Raw genomic sequence first — 21,201 nt, 5'->3', positions numbered from 1 at the left:
AGTATATATGTTTCTAGATCTATAAGATATAGATTATAAATAGAAACAAAACCCCAATCAAAATATAAAGATAGAAATGTATGACAAATGTATGCAGACATATATAAAAATATAAGACAATTCTAAATACAGAATAATAAAAATCGATACAATACATAGTACAAGTAATACTGTATATATCTTATGATAACCTATCAGAGGAAATATGTATTAAATATATATAAGTATAGTACCTCAATATGTTATCATCTAGTATATAACAAATTATAAATATAAATATGAAAATTATAAGTCTAAAAATATTTTTAAATAGTAAAGCGGCTTTTTTTTGTCAATAGGCAGGGTTTTGATGAGAAAAATTTAAATGCAAATAATATAAAGGTAAATCTAAGTATAGAAATATATCATAAATACATACAGATATATATAAAATTTAAAAATATAAGGAAAAATTAGTTGTAGCAGTAGATATGATACATAATAGAAATAATAATTTAAATACTTTTTAAGAATTTTATGTTTATTATATGTTATTCTTATCACATATGCATCAAAAGAAACCATAAAATTAAATATGAATATAGGTATAGGAAGTGCAAATAAAAATATTTCAATAGCGTTTAAAATAAGGGGGGGGGGGGTTGTATTTCTTTTGTTAGAGACAGGGTTTTTATTTTGAATAATAGAAGGATAATATGAATATAAATCTAAATAAAGAAATATACCATCAATATAGACACATATTTATAAAACCGCAAAATATAAATAAATATAAACAAAAGGAGTAGATGTAGTATATTATATAAATTACCTAACACATCAATGTCCGGTATAAATATCCATGTGAATGTAAATATGAAATATTTAAATGTAAAATATATTTAAATATGGTTTTAAAGAAAGGGGGCTTGTTTCGTTCTTGTTGGCTAAGAGGCAGGTTTTTGGCGTTTATTTCAGAGGATTTTTTAGGGGATCGCAGCTGGATTTGTGCCCGCCTTCCCCGCCCGCAGCAGAGCGCGGCGCTGCCCCGCGGACAGGCAGCGGCCGGGACGCGTCTCTGCCGAGGCGCACGCGCGGTCGCGCCCTGGGGGGCGGCTCGGCCGGGACGCGCTTGACCTTCCCAAGATGGCGGCAAAAAAGGGGCGGGAAAAAGGAGCACCACGGTCCGTATGCTAGACTGCCCGCACGCCGCCCCGACACCGCCCCGGCGGGATTTTCCGTGAGGTATGCAGGGCCGAGCACACGGGCCGTGGGTCAGTGGCGCCGCTGGCGGGCGGGTGGTGGGCGGGCGCCGACAGGCAGTGGCAAGGACGCCTCTCTCTGACGACGACCCGCAGCCGTTGCCGTCCCGGGATGCCGGGTGACCTTGCCAAGATGGCGACACAAAGGGGGCGCGATCGAGGCTCGCGGTCCGTTCGCTGCGCTGCCCGCGCGGCGCTCCCATGGCGGCGCCGCCCCGTCGGGGTTTTCCGCGGTGGTTCCGGTGCGGGGCTCACGGGCCGTGGGCTCGGCAGCGCCGCGGGCGGGCGGGTTTCGGGGGGCCGCTGACGGGCATTGGCGTGGTGGCCTCTCTTCGCCGAGGTACTCACGGTCCATGCTCTGCTGCTGGAGAGGGGTTTTGTACTGGGAAAGCTTATTTTATTTTATTTTTCCGAATGAAAATAAGCTGCCCAGTATGCCCATGTACCCGTCAGTAAAACACTTGCTTTGGTAGGGAATTTAGTACTGAAAAGTAGGGGGTTTATTTTGTTTTAGCATGGATGAGTCTCCAATGACTTAATAGTCACAACAATGTCAGTATTACAGCCGAAAGGTCTTAATTGGATAGATGTTGAGGCAAAAAATACACTGATATTCCTGTGCTGGCACATATCTGCAGCTGGGAAAGAGCAGAGGAACACCACTGTGCAGGTGTTAGCAGAAAATTTGGGAAGATCTGTTCTGGTGAAATATGGGATTCAAGTTGAGGATTGATTCATCAGTGGTGCTGTTAACACTGTCAGAATGGCTCACTCACTCTCCACCCGGCTGGTGTGGCCTCAAAGGCTGCCCCTGCTGAGGGCAGAGTGTGTGAAGCCTCTGCTGAGCAGGCGCTGGCATCCCCCCAGAACTCCTTCTCACGGCAGGGACGGAGACGGACCCAGCCCAGCACATGGAAATGGATCTCTCCAGCTGAGCGCTCAGGGAGTGCTGAAGCTACCAGGGAGCGTGCTCAGCACGACCCAGGCGACCCTCACATCTCCAGGGCTAGTGATTCTTGCACCTTCAGAGCCACAGTATCAGCCAGCTTTTTTTTTCCCCAGGCTTTCAATCACCTCTCAAGCAGACGAATACTCCGCTTGGAAGCTGCTGTGCCCTGTGAGCCTGAGAGCCTGGCAGGTGACCCCGTCGGAGAGAGGAGGGCAGCTGTGAGCAGGCAGCCCCCAGGAAAACACGGGAGTTTCAGTGGTTTCTGGAGTCTGAGGAACGGGGAGAAGCCCTGAGCTAAGCAGGAGTTAAGCACAGTCATGCAGAGGCCTGGTTGCTACGATTGAAGGTCGCTTAGTGAATATCGATAGTTTCTATAGGTATTTTTATATCTATAGAAAGGTAAAAAGTAAAAGTAGAATATAGAGCATTGTGCAGGAGAAGAAGAACTCTTTACGTAAGATGTGACCTGTGGGGCATCGTGCCAGGCTGTCCCTTCCAGGTTTGGAAGGATTCAGTGTTTTGTATGGCATGACGGAGAGTTTTGAAAAATGAGATTTCCTCTTCAGTGCAGGTCGGATGGGTGAGGCCTGGCAGCTTGTGCATTGCCACTGTGCTAACCTGTGTGCCTCTCCTTCCCTCCCTGCTCCACAGGCACAACCCGGGAGCAGCAGGGAGAGGTGGGTTTGTCGTGGAGGATCCAGGAGCTCGGTGTGCGTGTCTGAGCCTGCAGTTCCAAGGTGCAGCAGGACCCAAGGTCTGCACACACCCATGTACAGGTACTCTCAGAAACGTTGACTGTCCTGACTGAGCTCTCAGGAGCTGGCAGTGCCAGCCTGGAGAGCAGGAGTACCTTCCAGCCTTTACTTTTGTCTCTGTGTCCAGTGTTCAGTCTAATTACTGCTGGGCCTTTACCCATCATGGTGTGAAATGCTTCAGGGCATAAAGGGGGGAAAAGGTGGGGCAGGGGGAAACATTTCAAACAGTGGTCTAAACGTCAGGAGGATGACGACAACTGTCAGGACACACTCTTAAGAGAAATGAATAAAGATAAAGAATAAAGAATACTTGTTTACTAAATCTTTCATATCCATAGCGAGCTCAAAGACATCTGCCAGTCCTTCCCATAAGAAGGGCAGAGGAAGAACAGAAAAGCCCTCAGCCTGAGCCATTGAAAGCAGCAGCAGCAGCAGCTTTGTGTACTCTGGTGTGGCAGGCATTCCTAGGTTGGCTTTTTTTCTTTTGCATCTAGCACTGGTAGAGGAAAGTTCTTTGCAAGGTGATAGTTGCAGCCTTGTATTGAAATGTGAGCAAAGAGGAGCTTTCTCAATTGGATTTGGGTTTATTCACAGCACTTGTAAACAGCGTTAACGTGAAGATAACGCGTGCGGGGAGTGTGCCGTGGGTTACCACAAGCGATGAAGGATTTTGGGACGGTGCCAAGGCAGTTTCCCCCTCAGCGCACTGGTTTTTTTTCCGGAAGAATTACGCGAGAGCGGAAAAGTTGCAATGGCATCGCAGTTCCCTGCTCAGAAAATGCCCAGGGAGTAAAGCACGGCCAAGTGGTGCCATTCAACTGCGCCACAGCTGGGAGCATCAGGTAAGTGACGAGGACTGAGCCGCATCCCCCCTTAGCAAACGCAACAGTAATGTCAAGCAGGATCACCCTTTTCCAGACCACTGGCATGTGCTTGGGGACAAAAAGCTGTGTTTTTCACAGCCGGGTCTTCTGAGCCACAGCACCCCCTGCTCTGGGGTGGCCACTGCTCACTGATCACAGTGAGAACAAACTTGTGTACAGGCGCTCTGCAAAATTCCCACCTTAGATGCCACTGAAGCGCAGCTTTGGCTTTCAGGCATCTCCCCTGCAAGCTGTCCCTTGTGTCGTTTCCGCAGGGGATTCGTTGTTAATTAATTACTTCACTTTTTTTATTTTAATTTCCAAAGAATAGAAGTTGACTTTTACAGCTTCTTCAGTGCTCCCCAAGCTTTATACCACACCTAAATGCTCGTCTTCGCTGCCTGAAGGTCTTTTCTGACCTGAACAATTCTATGACTTTGGTCCGTGCTTCAGCTTAAGGGAAAAGCTGCACGTTGATTGGGTTTTGGAGAAAAAGATTTGAACGTCCAGCTGTGAATTTATCTTGTGTTTTGTCTTCCAGGTTCATTCCTGTTGTAATCCTCAAATGGCAAAACAGCGTCGCTCTTTATTAAAAACAATTTTGCTCTCAGAATGTTGATGGAGGTGATGATTGCAGGGGCGACGATTGTGAAGAATAACTCCCTCATCTTCCCCAGGGCCTGGGCAGAGAGAGGTGGAGCTCGGAGTCCCCCCGATCCTTCCGCGGGCGTTGGCGTCTGCAGCGCCATCGGGACGGGATCCACGTCCCGGCTCCTTCCTCCAGAGGCCGAAAGCTCAGCCGACAGTTTCATGCAGGATAGTCACCTTTCCAAGGCAATAGAAGCACTTGCCAAGAGCGGCTGGTGAAGATGGCTCAGAAGCAATGACAGGAGTGCAGTGAAAAGCCTGGTCCATCGATCCGGCTTCCGGACACGGTAGGGAAGACGCACCTTTTGATAAAACACCAAACACAGTAGTTTTCATTCTTTGTGTTTTTCTGTGCTCCCATTCGGATTACCCCTGGAAGTATTATTTTTGCAAAAGTTATCTAGGAGAGAAATCATAACTTGCTTTGCATCCTTCTGCCTGGAAGGGTTGTGACACAGGGGAGGAAGGGGCTGGCCGGGGCCAGCCTTTGCTGAGCCTCAGCTCTGGCTGCTGCTCCTGCTTCCAGGGTAAACCCAAAAGCTGTCATGGTGAAAAAAGCAGGCAGCCCTTCTGTCCTGAGTCACAGGGGCCATTTCTTCCTAAGTGACTCAAGATGGGAAATCATTCTTGGAGCTTCAGAAGAAAAAAAAGAAAAAACATACATACCTTGATAAACGTGTCTATATACACACACATTTCCTTCCATGAAGAAGAAACTCTTAGAAATATCATGTCGTGTCTGGCTTCCTAGAGAGGATCCTTAACTCTGGGCTTCTGAAATCAAATGTCTGTGCGTTTATAGACCATTTCCCTTCTTTTTGTGTGCCTCCCACAGCGATCTTCTACCCTGCTCCATGGCAAGAAGAGTTTGGTGGCTTTGCTGCTCTGCTCTCTCAGGGGTGTTGCAGGCTGTGTAGCAGGGAGCGAAGCCTTTGTCGCTGCCCATCAGACATTTTCCTACAGAATTCTCCCTGCATTGATAAAAGTAGACTTGTGTTAGTGAGCTGCCAAGTAGAGCAGGTAACATGGGACAGGAACTGTTTCTGAGCTGCTGTTCCACTAGCACGTGTTTCCCCTTTCCAGCAGAGCGCTGCCGCCCAAGAAGGGATTTTTGTGGGTCAGCCAGATGTGCTCCTGCCTCCCACTGAGGCTCTGAGCTGGAGCTGAGTTTGCGTTCCAGTTCATTGGAACAGAGGGCATCAGAAGTTTCCTCAGCTATCTGAGGCACAGAGCCATGGAACCAAGTAAGCCTGAGCTCCTGCGTGCTTGCTGTGAGCCTTGAGGTGAGTGTGCATCAGGCTTGGAACTTATTGCAGGCTTGGAACTTATTGAAATGCACTAAGGAAACCAGCTCTGGGGAGGGAGGGAGGGAGGGAGGGAAGTCCTTTCTTGACATGTGCCAATTAATCTGTGAAACTCATCCCGGCAGGACAGCGTGAAGACTGAAAGTGTAAGAAGATGTGGGGTGCAGTGGAGAATGTGGCAGGAGCATCCAACACACGAGTGCACGAGTTTTGCTTTTTGCTTGGATTGAAACTCAAAAGTTGTAAGGAATTTGGGAATGAGATGGGACATTTGAGAAGAAGAGGAAGGAGGAGAAGAAGTTGTTGTTACAGTCCTGACAAAATCTTTTGTTCTAGCTAATAAAAGAAGTTAGTTAAAAAAAAAAAGCAAAAAATGTTTGTTTTTTTTTTTTTCCTGAATATTATATTCGTTGCTGGTGTATGGTGTGTTGTTTTATTTCTTGTTATTATTAACTGTCTGTCATTGTTTTTTTGGGTGAGGCTAACTCTATGGATGGGTTGTTTGTATTTGAGGTAGGATTAATTTCAGTAGGTTTCTTTAATAGACATCTGGTACATATTGTTGGGATTTTGGTTTTGTTTATTGGATGTACAAACAAAGAGATTTGGTAGGGCTAGCTCGGCTGCTGGAGTTTTGGGTGTTAATTTATTAGATGGCTTTTGTTGAATGCAGTTTTTAATGTTTGAAAGTTTTTTAAAAAGGTAGTGGTTTTAAGGTGGTTTTTAAGAATTGATTGTATTGTTTCATGCTGTTTGTAGTTGGTGTACGATAAGGGATATGGTGTACTTCTTGAGTTGTTATGGTTTTCGTGTTCCTAAGTTCCGATTCATTTCTGCTATGATGGGTTTTTTAGTTTTATCTTTGGGGACAGGGGCATTTTTCTGCTGGGTTCTTATAGGCAACATTTTTTTAAATTTGAGTAGTGGTATTTTTTAATATTTTAATAGTTCTGATTTTTTACTATTATGCTTTTAAGTAGTTTTTTTCATTTTTAAGATAATTTTGATAGATTATTTGTTATTATTTGCGAGTTAGCATAAAGGTGGAGCTTTGGGTGCTTTTTGTAGTAATGTTTAGGGTCAGTGGCACAGTTTTGAGTTGAGTGACTGGGTTTGATTTATTTTTTACGGGTTTTTGTTTTTATTAGCAGTTAGGTCGTTTTCAATGTGTGTTTGAGTTTTTTGGGTTTCTGAGATACTGGTTTGGGAGGAAGTTTAGGATTAGAATGGATGGAGGTTTTGGGCTAGTTATATAGAGGGGTTTTTAAATTTATTTCTAGTTGGGTTTCTGTGAGTTTTTAATAGGGTGAAATGCAGTGGGATCTTTGTTCTTTGTTAGTAGCAGAAATGGGTTTAGTTTGGATCTGCTGCGACGGGACGAGCGTGCTCCGCGTGCCGGCGCTGCCCGAGGCTCAGGATTGTTGTGGGTCGGATGTGTCAGGTGAGTGAGTTTGCATGGTTTAATAGACAGGTAAAAATAAATATAAATTTTAAAAGAGATAGAAAATTATAATGGTAAGCATAAATATGGAAAACAGATAAATACATAAAACTAACATAATGTATGTTATTGTAATGCATTACAATATATAAGTATAGTCTAATATGTATACACAAAATTTGTAAACATAAATATATTAAATATTATTTTGAATAAATTGGGAATTTTTTTGTTTTTATTAGGTAATAGGCTGGGGGTTTTTATAAACAATATAAATATTAATAATATAAAAATATACATGCAACTATACAAATATATAATATATACCAATACCTATAAATATTCAATATAAATAGGTAATATAAATATGTAATATAAAATGTATCCATTATGATATAAAAAGGTATTCTCTATAACATATATAATATCTATAAATAGAATAAATAAAAATTTAAAACATACATATGAACATAGTTAAGCATAACAAAATTATTTTTAAATCTTTTAATATGGTGTAACTAAAGAGGTGTCTTTCGTTTTTATTTGGTTAGAGGCAAGGGTTTTATTTTAAATAATATAAGTATTTTAGAAATGTATATCTAAATATTGAAGTAAAAAATAAATGTATAAAGATATACATCTATGACTAAACTATAAATTTAAGTCTAAATATAAATATATGCAAGTAATATGAAGAGGTGTAATATAGAAAATAAAATTATACAGCAGTATAAATTAAAAATATAAATATTAAAAATATAGATATAAAATATGTAAATATAGTTGAAAAGAAAGTGATTTTTTTTCTTTTTACTTGGTTAGAGGCAGGGGTTTTATTTTAAATAATATGAATATAGATATTGGTATATATTTCAAAATATAGAAATATATAATAAATATATAAATATATATATAGAAATATAAAATATAAATCAATATAAATAATAGGAAGAGAGGTAATATAGAACACAAATAACACTATACATTAATATACATTTAAAATGTAAATGTGAGTGTAAATATGAAGACCATAATTTTAAAAAATTTGAATACTGTTTAAAAGAAAGGGGTACCTGTCGACTTGCATTTGGGTCGAGGCAGGGTTTTCTTTTTTCAATAATAGAAGTGTTACAGAAGTAAAAATCTTAACCAGAAATATATAATCAATAAATAAAAATATAGAAATAAATATAAGTAATAGCAATGGATGTAAAATAGAATATAAATTTATATACAAGTAGAAAACTATCAATATAAATGTAAAAATAAACATTATACATCAATATGCATTGTAAGAATAAATGAATATAAATCTAAAAAAAATTTAAATATTTATAACAAAGGGTTGGGTTGGGTTTTTTGTTTGTTTGTTTGTTTTGTTTTTATTGGGTTAGAGGCAGGGTTTTTATTTTAAAGAATACGAATATAGATATAATTGGTATATATTTAAAATATAGAAATATATAATCAATATATAGATATAAATATACATATATAGAAATACAAAACATAAATAAACATAAATAAGGGGAAGATATGTAATATGTAAAAGAAAGGGGTTCTTTTTGGCTTTTATTTGGGTAGTGGCAGGTGTAGCATTTTAAATAATATAAGTCTTACAGAAGTAAAAATCTTAACTAGAAATATATAATCAATATATAAAAATACGTATAAAAATATAGAAATAAATGTAATAGGAATAGATGCAATATAGAACATAAATTTATATCTGAATAGAAATTTGTAAGTATAATATTATAAATCAACATTATACATTAAAATACGTGATAAAGATAAATGTGAATATAAAAATGAAAGATATAAAAAGAAAATAAATACTGTTTTAAAGGAATGTTTGGGTTTGGGTTTTTTTGTTTCTCATTGGGTGAGAGGCAGGGTTTTATTTCTCCCGGCTTGTTTTTTGGCATTTATTTCAGAGGAGTTTTGGCGGGGGCCGCCCCCGTTCTCTTTCGCCGCCTTCCCCGCCCGCAGCCCCGAGGCGCGCGGCTGCCCCCGGCTGGGGCGGGCGGCGGTGCTGCCGCCTTGTGGTCAGAGCGCGGTACTGCAGCCCCGCACGGGCAGGCAGCCGGGCGGCCGCCATATTGGGAGTGGCGTGTCGGGAATGTCGCGGACCGGCTTGACCTTCTCAAGGTGGCGGACAAAAAGGGCGGGAAAATTAGGGCCCCGAGGTCCGTCTAACCAGACTGCCTGAACGAAACGCCGACGACCGCGCGGCTCCCACGGGATTTTCTGTGGCGTTTCAAGCGCCTCGGACGCGGGCTGTGAGCTCAGCGGCGCCGCGGGCGGGCGTATTTTGACGTGTTTCGGACAGGCATCTGCGAAAACGCCTCTCTCTGCTGCGGGTCTTCTTGCGGCGGCCATATTGGGAGTGGCCTATCACGAATGTCGCGGACTTTCTCTGACCTTCTCAACATGGCGCCGAAAAGGGCGGGCAAATCGAAGAGCGCCCCTCCCGGTAAGTCTGCCGCCTTGTGGACAGAGAGCGGTACTGCAGCCCCCCGAGCCAGCGCCCCGCCCCTCCCCGGGCCTTGGAAGCGACCGCAAAAAGGGCGGGAAAGTGACAAACGGGGATTGTAAATATAGAACTATTTAAATGTCATTAAAATTAATTGGGGCTTTTTTAGGGTATAGGCTGGGTTTTAAAAAAATAATATAAATATCAAAATTATCAAAATATAAAACCAACTATACATATTCATACTATATATGTACCGATACCCGTAAATATCTAATAGAAATAAAGCAAATGTCTAATATAAAAATAATATATCTGATATATGAAAGGTGTTCTCTAGAATATATCTAATATCTCTAAAAAAAAAATAAAAATTATAAATGTACATGTGAAAATAATTATGCATAACAAAATTATTTTTAAATCTTTAAATATGTTGTAAATAAAGGGGTGTTTGTGGTTTTTATTTGGTTAGAGGCAAGGCTTTTATTTAAATAATGTAAATATTATAGAAACGTACATCTAAATATAGAAAGATAAAATAAATGTATAAAGATATACACCTATACCTAAACTATAAATTTAAATTCAAATTCAAATATATGTAAGTAATATGAAGAGGTGTAATTTAGAATAGAAATAATATTATACGGCAAAATAATTTATTAATATAAATGTGCATATAAATACGAAAAATGCAAATATAAAGATATGTAAATAGAGTTTAAAAGAAAGGGTTTCTTTCTTTTTATTTGCTTAGAGGCAGGGTTCTTATTTTAAATAATTTGAATACAGCGATTATTGGTATATATTTCTAAATATAGAAATATCTAATCAGGATATAAATATATATATAAAATAGAAATCAATAGAAATAATAGGAAGAAATGTAATAGAGAGCACAAATAACACTATACATTAATATACATTTAAAATCTAAATGTGAGTCTAAATATAAAAACCATAATTGAAAAAAAAAAATACGGTTGAAAAAGAAAAAAAGGTGGTCCTTCTCGGCTTTTATTTGGTTAGAGGCAGGGGTTTTTTTAAATACTAGAAGTGTTACAGAAGTAAAAAACTTAACCAGACATATATAATCAATACAAAAACATATGTATAGAAATATTTAAATAAATATAAATAATAGGAATGGATGTAATATAGAATATAAATTTATATATCGGTAGAAAACTATAAACATAAATGTACAAAAAAACGTTATACATCAATATACATTTTAAATAGAAATGAATATAAATTTTAAAAAAATTTAAAAGTTTAAATATTTTTTACAACAAAGGGTTGGGGTTTTTTTTTCGTCTATATTGGGTTAGAGGCAGGGTTTTTATTTTAAATAATATGAATACAGATATTATTGTTATATATTTCTAAATATCGAAATATATAATCAGGATATAAATATATAGATAGAGAACTATAAAATAGAAATAAATATAATAGGAAGAAATGTAATATAGAACACAAATAACACTATACATTATTATACATTTAAAATGTAAATGGGAGTAAAAATATGAAAAATATAATTTTTTAAAAATTAAATAAAGTTTAAAAGAAAGGGGTTCTTTTTAGCTTTTATTAGGGTAGAGGCAGGGGTTTAATTTGAAATAATATGATTGTTACAGAATTAAAAATATTAACCAGAAATATATAATCAATATGTAAAATTATATTAATAAATCTAATTAAATATAGAATATAAATTTTATATATAAATAGAAAATTATAAATATATCAATCAACATTGTGCATCAATATGCATCATAAATAGAAATTTGGATATAAAGGTGAAAAATTTGAAAATAAAATAGATTTAAATATTGTTTAAAGAAAGGGTTGGGTTGTCCTTTCTATACTTTTTTTTGCTTTTTTTGCCGCCTTGTGGGCAGAGCGCGGCACAGCTGCCCCCCGAGGTTAGCCGAAAAGAGCCGAGTCGAGCCGAAGAACCGAAAAGAGCTGACTGTCGACGGAAAGAGCCGAGTCGAGACGAAGAACCGAAAAGAGCTGACTGTCGACGGAAAGAGCCGAGTCGAGCCGAAGAACCGAAAAGAGCTGACTGTCGACGGAAAGAGCCGAGTCGAGACGAAGAACCGAAAAGAGCTGACTGTCGACGGAAAGAGCCGAGTCGAGACGAAGAACCGAAAAGAGCTGACTGTCGACGGAAAGAGCCGAGTCGAGACGAAGAACCGAAAAGAGCTGACTGTCGACGGAAAGAGCCGAGTCGAGACGAAGAACCGAAAAGAGCTGACTGTCGACGGAAAGAGCCGAGTCGAGACGAAGAACCGAATAGGACCGAGTTTAGACGAACCGTGCCCAGTTCAGCCCAAGAACCGAAAGAAGCCGGATTTAGCCCAGTTCAATGGAACACAACCGAACGTCGCCGCCTTCGGCCGAATCGAACGAGCTCAGCCCAACCTTGCGACCTCGACCGAACCGAGGCGAAGCTTACGAGGCTGGCAGAACCGAAGCGAGCTCAGCCGAACCAAGCCGCCTGCTCTCGTGCCCGCTAATTAGCGCGAGTGCGGTCACAGCCTAATGAGCTCCTGCCCAACCTAGCGCTGCCGTCCGTGTCCGTGCGATGGCCGGGTGCCCGCGGGACGCTGCAGCGGGAGAGCGCCGAGCTGTGCGAGTTTAACGTGAGGCGGTGCCGCTTTCCCGACCTCAGGGAGCCGAACCGAGCCGCGCCGAACGCACAGAGCGGCTCCGAGTTCGGCCGAAGCGAGCCCGGCGTTGCCGAACAGCCGAATCTAGGTGAATGCAGCCGATAATAGCCGAGTTTAGCAAAAAATAGCTGAATTCAGCCGAACAGCCGACTCTAGCAGAGTGCCGCCTAACCGAGCCGAGCTCCGCCGAGGGCAGCATCCCGGGCAGGGCGGGCGCCGGGCGGGCTCGGGGTGGAGCCGGGGCTCTGGGGGGCTTCCCCGCCTGTCCCTCTCTATCCCTCCTGCCCCATCCCCTCCTCCTCTTCTCTCGCTCCCTTTACCCCATTCCCTCGTCCGCTCAAGCCCGGCTCCTTCCTTTCCTGTCCCTATCCCGCTACTCCCTTCTATTCCCCGTCTCTCTCTCCTCTGTCCACTCTCCCTCTTCCCCCCTCCCGGCCTTTCCCTTCCCCTCCCGCTTTCCTCCACAGCCCGACCTCCCACCCTGCCCTTTCTCTTCCCCTGCTATCGCTCCTCTCTGCCCGACCTCCCTCCCTGCCCTTTCTCGTCCCCTGCTATCGCTCCTCTCTTCCCGTCCCCCCTTTCCTTCTTTCCCCCGCAGCCGCGGGGCTCGGGGTGACGGAGAATAAAGCCCAGAGGGCCGGAGCCCGGCGCCCCGCGGCCCCTGCAGCAGTCCCCGCACGGGGCCGGAGGCTCTCGGCGGATCCCCCCGTGCCGCTCAAACAGCCCGCCCGACACCGCCGCACCTGCGGCTTTCCCGACATCCCGCTGAGAGTGGGCTGTCCCCCCGTCTTGTTGCAGCAGAATCCCCTTCTGGGGGGCTGTACATGCGGAATGGGCTTGAAGGAAGCGCTGCGCTGCTGTCCAGGGCAGTTGGACTCGTTCTGTGCCTTCTTCGGGGGCGAGGAAAAGGGGGTGAAGACTCGGGGCTCTGATGCCATTTGGGGCACCCCAAGGTCCCTGGGAGAGCGAGCCACACTGCGGTGGGGGAGCAGGTGGGTGGCGGACGAGGGGGGTCATGTTGGGTGCCGTTCTCCAGAGGAACCCAAAGCTGCCCCAAAATTCACAGGGAGGGGTGGGTGGAGAATGCTAAACACTGTCAAGTTATTCGTTTTTATAGGTAATGGTAAAGAATAGGAATTTGTCTCTAAATTCATTTGGGAAGAAACCCTCTCTCTATCCAGGAATGTATCTATATTGTCTTTTTCCACTCCAAGCTTGAGTGGAAAAAGACAATATAGATACATAAGCTACAAGCATACAAAAGCTTGACTTTTCCCCTCCTTTTTCGAGGGCTGCTGCATTGGGTGTCCCAAGGAGGGCTGGGTTCCTCAGCAGGGGTCTTAGGAGTTGGCGCTGATTCTGCTTTTTCTGAAGGTGTATCAAAGTGTACTACCAGGATGACAGTTCTCTTCACTGGAAAGCTTTCCCTCAATGCCATCGGTGCACGAACGCGTTTTAATTGTGGAAGCAGAGGGACTGAGAAAGGCCAACACCCGAAGCAGGTTTCTGTTTGCTCTGTGTCTGTGAGAAGCGGGCTCTGTGCTGGGCACGGAGAGGCGCTGTTGGAGAGTGGCACCAGCGCCAGGTGTGAGTGTGAGGATGATGAGGGCTCGGAGCAGCCCCAGGTGTGAGCTTTGAGGATGAGGAGGGGCCGGCTCCTGCCGGGAGGAGGCTGTTTGAGGGGGAGGGTTTGCCGCAGCTCCCTTTTGCATCGTGCTGTTGAGTAGCGGGGTTTATGGGGGGCTCCCGGGGCTGTCTCATGGAAGGACGGTGAGAGCTCCTCACGGGGTCTGGGGGAACACCAGGATACGCGCTTGGATACGTGGAGCGTCGCTTAAAGGAGGTGCCGAGAGACAAAGCTTTGTGCCGGCAAGCAGCAGCCGAACAGGTGAGCCCGTGTGGATTTGGAGCGGGGACTTTTGTCCTTTCCCTTCTCAATTTCATCTTGCCAATCCCTCCCCGGTGCCCCGAGCAACAGAAATGGACCTTTTGAAGACAAAAGAAATTAAGGAGAGGGAAGCAGCTACTTTTCTTTTACCGTCCGTGTTTGAACTGGGGGGGGACCTGCCTTCACTTGTGGTTGTAAGGCTGTTGATTGAAGGAACACCTGCCTTTTCCAGGCTGTTAGGGGTATCACAGGGGCGACAGGGAATCCCTGCGTTCTATTTTAAGGGAATTGGTAAAAATTGTTGTGGTATTACGAGTTTGATTTGAAAGTAGCCACCCCATTTTCATCATCCCAAGGTTTAAATTGAGGGGGCAGCCCTGGTGTCCCTCCTTTTCAAGGGTTTGAATTGAGGTCAAAATCCCCCTTTCCCCATCATTTGAAGGCTTTCATTTGAGGAACCCCCCTTTCTTTTCTGCTGTTACTGGGGATGAAATGGAGAGGGAGAACACATTTATTCGCCCTTGCTGAAGCGAGGTGAGCCCCGCCTGCGGCGTCAGTTTCGGGGTTCAGTTGCGGGAACCTCCAGCTCTGGCAGCGTTCGCAGGGTCGCAATCGGGCTGTGCCGCTGCATTTGAGGGCGCTTCTTGTGCCCGTGGCCCGGCACCGAACGTTCTCGCTCGGGAGCCCTCCTGGCACCGCCGGGGCACTCGCTGAGTTGGCCGGGGACTTTGGCGCGGCCGGGCCGCCGCGGCAGTGCCGGTGCGAGCCGTGCCGGAGCCGAGCGGAGCTGTGCCGGGCCGGCGGGCGGGAGAGGCGGCCCGGGCGCCGCGCTGGCCCGGCCGGTGCCGGCCGCTCTGCCCGCTCCGGGCGCGGGGCTCGGGCGCCGCCGGGGCCCCCTGGGCCCGGTGCCGGCCCCGCCGGGCAGGGGGAGCGGGCGGGGGTCTCCTGCGTGCCCGAGGAGCCGCTGTCCTGCCGGGAGCCGCGCTCCGCCCGGTGCCGGGAGCGCGGGCTTCGATGTCTGGAAGTTCTTTCATGTCGTGGTTTTGAGGCGGTTTTTGGGAATCGATTGCATCGGTTTGTTCTGTTTGCAGTCGGTGGGTGCTAAGGGGTAGGGTGTTCTTCCTGAGTGTTCTGGATCTCGGTTCAGGTGGTGACGATAGAGGTTTGTTTTGAATTGAGTTTTGTTATCGGATATATTTTTTTGCCGGGTATTCTGTTTTTAAAGGTGTACAATGTTTTTTACGGGTCATAGCATGAAGCAGAGGTTAGGTTTTTAATGCCGTTGTGGTGGTTTTTATTAGCGTGAGTGTGAAGCGTTTGTTCTGGTGCGTTTGAGGTAGCGTCATGTAGTTAATAGCAGCGGGGTTTTTAAAATATTTATAATTGCATTTGTGTTCATCGTCTCACAGGGCTTTTATTTATTTGTTTTGTTTGATTGTAGTGTGTGTTTTATTGTTACGGATCATTTGGGAGTTATTGTTTATGGTTAAGTTTCTCTTTAGGCTTTGTGTTTATTTCTAGGTGGCATTTTATTTTGATAGGTTGAGGCACTATGGGTTTTATTCAGTTAGGAATTATTTTTTCGTTGTAAATATAAGTTTATTACTTTTTGGGTTTGTTTTTTACTGTGGTTTTTTTTTTTTTTTTTTTTTTTTTGTACTTTGATGCATTTGGTTGTTGTTTATCAGTTTTATTTTTGGAACATAGGTATTCATAGGGTGGGTCTTCTTAAGTATTTTTTTTTATTTGGGTAGTTATTTTCTTATTTTGTTGTGGTTGAGATTTTTTCCTATTTCGTTAATTAGTTCGGTTTTTAAAGTTATTTTTACATAGTATTGTTTATTCTTTGACTTAGTGTAGAGGTAGAATTTGGGTTGTTTTTAGTAACGTTCAGGGTCATTGGCACTGTTTGGAGTTTAGTAAGGTGGTTTGAATTTTTCTTCGTAGTTTTTGTGATTTGCTGTGTGTGTTTCTGTCGGGTTTTCTTTTATATTCGTTGCATTTTTCTGATGTGATGAGAATTGTTACGGCAAAGAGCGTTGTGTGGGTTTTTGCTGGCCGTTGGTTGGCTGGTGGAGGTATCCGTATGTTTTTGGAGGATATCGGCGGGAATTTGATCCTGTTTGTTTTGTCATTTTATTTAGGAATTGGATTTTAAATGTAAAATTATAACTCTAACGATAATTAAACAAAACAAACGTATGTATAAAAATGGGAATAAAACCCCTTAAAATTGAAATATAGACCGAATATATAAAAGTGACACATGTAACATGAATCATTATATATTACAATAAGCGACTATAATTTTAATACAGAGTAGTATATATGTTTCTAGATCTATAAGATATAGATTATAAATAGAAACAAAACCCCAATCAAAATATAAAGATAGAAATGTATGACAAATGTATGCAGACATATATAAAAATATAAAAATCGATACAATACATAGTACAAGTAATACTGTATATATCTTATGATAATATATTATAGGAAATATGTATTAAATATATATAAGTATAGTACATCAATATGTTATCATCTAGTATATAACAAATTATAAATATAAATATGAAAATTATAAGTCTAAAAATATTTTTAAATAGTAAAGCGGCTTTTTTTTGTCAATAGGCAGGGTTTTGTTTAGAAAAAATTAAAGTGCAAATAATATAAAGGTAAATCTAAGTATAGAAATATATCATAAATACATACAGATATATATAAAATTTAAAAATATAAGGAAAAATTAGTTGTAGCAGTAGATATGATACATAATAGAAATAATAATTTAAATACTTTTTAAGAATTTTATGTTTATTATATGTTATTCTTATCACATATGCATCAAAAGAAACCATAAAATTAAATATGAATATAGGTATAGGAAGTGCAAATAAAAATATTTCAATAGCCTTTAAAATAAGGGGGGGGGGGGTTGTATTTCTTTTGTTAGAGACAGGGTTTTTATTTTGAATAATAGAAGGATAATATGAATATAAATCTAAATAAAGAAATATACCATCAATATAGACACATATTTATAAAACCGCAAAATATAAATAAATATAAACAAAAGGAGTAGATGTAGTATATTATATAAATTACCTAACACATCAATGTCCGGTATAAATATCCATGTGAATGTAAATATGAAATATTTAAATGTAAAATATATTTAAATATGGTTTTAAAGAAAGGGGGCTTGTTTCGTTCTTGTTGGCTAAGAGGCAGGTTTATGGCGTTTATTTCAGAGGATTTTTTAGGGGATCGCAGCTGGATTTGTGCCCGCCTTCCCCGCCCGCAGCAGAGCGCGGCGCTGCCCCGCGGACAGGCAGCGGCCGGGACGCGTCTCTGCCGAGGCGCACGCGCGGTCGCGCCCTGGGGGGCGGCTCGGCCGGGACGCGCTTGACCTTCCCAAGATGGCGGCAAAAAAGGGGCGGGAAAAAGGAGCACCACGGTCCGTATGCTAGACTGCCCGCACGCCGCCCCGACGCCGCCCCGGCGGGATTTTCCGTGAGGTATGCAGGGCCGAGCACACGGGCCGTGGGTCAGTGGCGCCGCTGGCGGGCGGGTGGTGGGCGGGCGCCAACAGGCAGTGGCAATGACGCCTCTTTCTGACGACGACCCGCAGCCGTTGCCGTCCCGGGATGCCGGGTGACCTTGCCAAGATGGCGACACAAAGGGAGCGCGATCGAGGCTCGCGGTCCGTTCGCTGCGCTGCCCGCGCGGCGCTCCCATGGCGGCGCCGCCCCGTCGGGGTTTTCCGCGGTGGTTCCGGTGCGGGGCTCACGGGCCGTGGGCTCGGCAGCGCCGCGGGCGGGCGGGTTTCGGGGGGCCGCTGACGGGCATTGGCGTGGTGGCCTCTCTTCGCCGAGGTACTCACGGTCCATGCTCTGCTGCTGGACAGGGGTTTTGTACTGGGAAAGCTTATTTTATTTTTCCGAATGAAAATAAGCTGCCCAGTATGCCCATGTACCCGTCAGTAAAACACTTGCTTTGGTAGGGAATTTAGTACTGAAAAGTAGGGGGTTTATTTTGTTTTAGCGTGGATGAGTCTCCAATGACTTAATAGTCACAACAATGTCAGTATTACAGCCGAAAGGTCTTAATTGGATAGATGTTGAGGCAAAAAATACACTGATATTCCTGTGCTGGCACATATCTGCAGCTGGGAAAGAGCAGAGGAACACCACTGTGCAGGTGTTAGCAGAAAATTTGGGAAGATCTGTTCTGGTGAAATATGGGATTCAAGTTGAGGATTGATTCATCAGTGGTGCTGTTAACACTGTCAGAATGGCTCACTCACTCTCCACCCGGCTGGTGTGGCCTCAAAGGCTGCCCCTGCTGAGGGCAGAGTGTGTGAAGCCTCTGCTGAGCAGGCGCTGGCATCCCCCCAGAACTCCTTCTCACGGCAGGGACGGAGACGGAGCCAGCCCAGCACATGGAAATGGATCTCTCCAGCTGAGCACTCAGGGAGTGCTGAAGCTACCAGGGAGCGACCCAGGCAACCCTCACATCTCCAGGGCTAGTGATTCTTGCACCTTCAGAGCCACAGTATCAGCCAGCTTTTTTTTTCCCCAGGCTTTCAATCACCTCTCAAGCAGACGAATACTCCGCTTGGAAGCTGCTGTGCCCTGTGAGCCTGAGAGCCTGGCCGGTGACCCCGTCGGAGAGAGGAGGGCAGCTGTGAGCAGGCAGCCCCCAGGAAAACACGGGAGTTTCAGTGGTTTCTGGAGTCTGAGGAACGGGGAGAAGCCCTGAGCTAAGCAGGAGTTAAGCACAGTCATGCAGAGGCCTGGTTGCTACGATTGAAGGTCGCTTAGTGAATATCGATAGTTTCTATAGGTATTTTTATATCTATAGAAAGGTAAAAAGTAAAAGTAGAATATAGAGCATTGTGCAGGAGAAAAAGAACTTTTTATGTAAGATGTGACCTGTGGGGCATCATGCCAGGCTGTCCCTTCCAGGTTTGGAAGGATTCAGTGTTTTGTATGGCATGACGGAGAGTTTTGAAAAATGAGATTTCCTCTTCAGTGCAGGTCGGATGGGTGAGGCCTGGCAGCTTGTGCATTGCCACTGTGCTAACCTGTGTGCCTCTCCTTCCCTCCCTGCTCCACAGGCACAACCCGGGAGCAGCAGGGAGAGGTGGGTTCGTCGTGGAGGATCCAGGAGCTCGGTGTGCGTGTCTGAGCCTGCAGTTCCAAGGTGCAGCAGGACCCAAGGTCTGCACACACCCATGTACAGGTACTCTCAGAAACGTTGACTGTCCTGACTGAGCCCTCAGGAGCTGGCAGTGCCAGCCTGGAGAACAAGAGTACCTTCCAGCCTTTTCTTTTGTCTCTGTGTCCAGTGTTCAGTCTAATTACTGCTGGGCCTTTACCCATCATGGTGTGAAATGCTTCAGGGCATAAAGGGGGGAAAAGGTGGGGCAGGGGGAAACATTTCAAACAGTGGTCTAAACGTCAGGAGGATGACGACAACTGTCAGGACACACTCTTAAGAGAAATGAATAAAGATAAAGAATAAAGAATACTTGTTTACTAAATCTTTCATATCCATAGCGAGCTCAAAGACATCTGCCAGTCCTTCCCGTTAGAAGGGCAGAGGAAGAACAGAAAAGCCCTCAGCCTGAGCCATTGAAAGCAGCAGCAGCAGCAGCTTTGTGTACTCTGGTGTGGCAGGCATTCCTAGGTTGGCTTTTTCTCTTTTGCATCTAGCACTGGTAGAGGAAAGTTCTTTGCAAGGTGATAGTTGCAGCCTTGTATTGAAATGTGAGCAAAGAGGAGCTTTCTCAATTGGATTTGGGTTTATTCACAGCACTTGTAAACAGCGTTAACGTGAAGATAACGCGTGCGGGGAGTGTGCCGTGGGTTACCACAAGCGATGAAGGATTTTGGGACGGTGCCAAGGCAGTTTCCCCCTCAGCGCACTGGTTTTTTTTCCGGAAGAATTACGCGAGAGCGGAAAAGTTGCAATGGCATCGCAGTTCCCTGCTCAGAAAATGCCCAGGGAGTAAAGCACGGCCAAGTGGTGCCATTCAACTGCGCCACAGCTGGGAGCATCAGGTAAGTGACGAGGACTGAGCCGCATCCCCCCTTAGCAAACGCAACAGTAATGTCAAGCAGGATCACCCTTTTCCAGACCACTGGCATGTGCTTGGGGACAAAAAGCTGTGTTTTTCACAGCCGGGTCTTCTGAGCCACAGCACCCCCTGCTCTGGGGTGGCCACTGCTCACTGATCACAGTGAGAACAAACTTGTGTACAGGCGCTCTGCAAAATTCCCACCTTAGATGCCACTGAAGCGCAGCTTTGGCTTTCAGGCATCTCCCCTGCAAGCTGTCCCTTGTGTCGTTTCCGCAGGGGATTCGTTGTTAATTAATTACTTCACTTTTTTTATTTTAATTTCCAAAGAATAGAAGTTGACTTTTACAGCTTCTTCAGTGCTCCCCAAGCTTTATACCACACCTAAATGCTCGTCTTCGCTGCCTGAAGGTCTTTTCTGACCTGAACAATTCTATGACTTTGGTCCGTGCTTCAGCTTAAGGGAAAAGCTGCACGTTGATTGGGTTTTGGAGAAAAAGATTTGAACGTCCAGCTGTGAATTTATCTTGTGTTTTGTCTTCCAGGTTCATTCCTGTTGTAATCCTCAAATGGCAAAACAGCGTTGCTCTTTATTAAAAACAATTTTGCTCTCAGAATGTTGATGGAGGTGATGATTGCAGGGGCGACGATTGTGAAGAATAACTCCCTCATCTTCCCCAGGGCCTGGGCAGAGAGAGGTGGAGCTCGGAGTCCCCCCGATCCTCCCGCGGGCGTTGGCGTCTGCAGCGCCATCGGGACGGGATCCACGTCCCGGCTCCTTCCTCCAGAGGCCGAAAGCTCAGCCGACAGTTTCATGCAGGATAGTCACCTTTCCAAGGCAATAGAAGCACTTGCCAAGAGCGGCTG

General features: G+C 44.1%; 1 protein-coding gene across 50 annotated transcripts; it reads left to right on the top strand.

The window, feature by feature from the left end:
* Nucleotides 1-440: 440 nt before the first annotated feature.
* LOC115484799 (uncharacterized) lies at nt 441-21,195 on the top strand. 50 transcript variants are annotated; one of them, XR_007776773.1, is made up of 7 exons: nt 449-1,253; nt 2,304-2,379; nt 2,842-2,966; nt 3,540-3,787; nt 4,486-4,743; nt 5,540-5,739; nt 5,886-9,053. XR_007776773.1 is itself a non-coding variant. In XM_050970508.1 (5 exons), exons 1-5 carry the CDS (start codon nt 1,354-1,356, stop codon nt 21,157-21,159), a joined length of 702 nt encoding a protein of 233 aa, XP_050826465.1. In that variant the 5' UTR covers nt 1,260-1,353; the 3' UTR covers nt 21,160-21,195. The 50 variants fall into 50 exon arrangements, 8 of the variants coding, with proteins under 8 accessions (XP_050826465.1, XP_050826466.1, XP_050826461.1 ...); XR_007776776.1 differs by having other exon boundaries at nt 450-1,224; nt 2,304-2,358; XR_007776772.1 differs by having other exon boundaries at nt 450-1,224.
* Nucleotides 21,196-21,201: the final 6 nt, after the last annotated feature.

Source organism: Serinus canaria, chromosome 2 (assembly GCF_022539315.1).
Source record: "Serinus canaria isolate serCan28SL12 chromosome 2, serCan2020, whole genome shotgun sequence".
Lineage (NCBI taxonomy): Eukaryota > Metazoa > Chordata > Aves > Passeriformes > Fringillidae > Serinus > Serinus canaria.
Note: the sequence above shows the minus strand (reverse complement) of the source record. Positions and strands in the feature narration are given on the sequence as shown.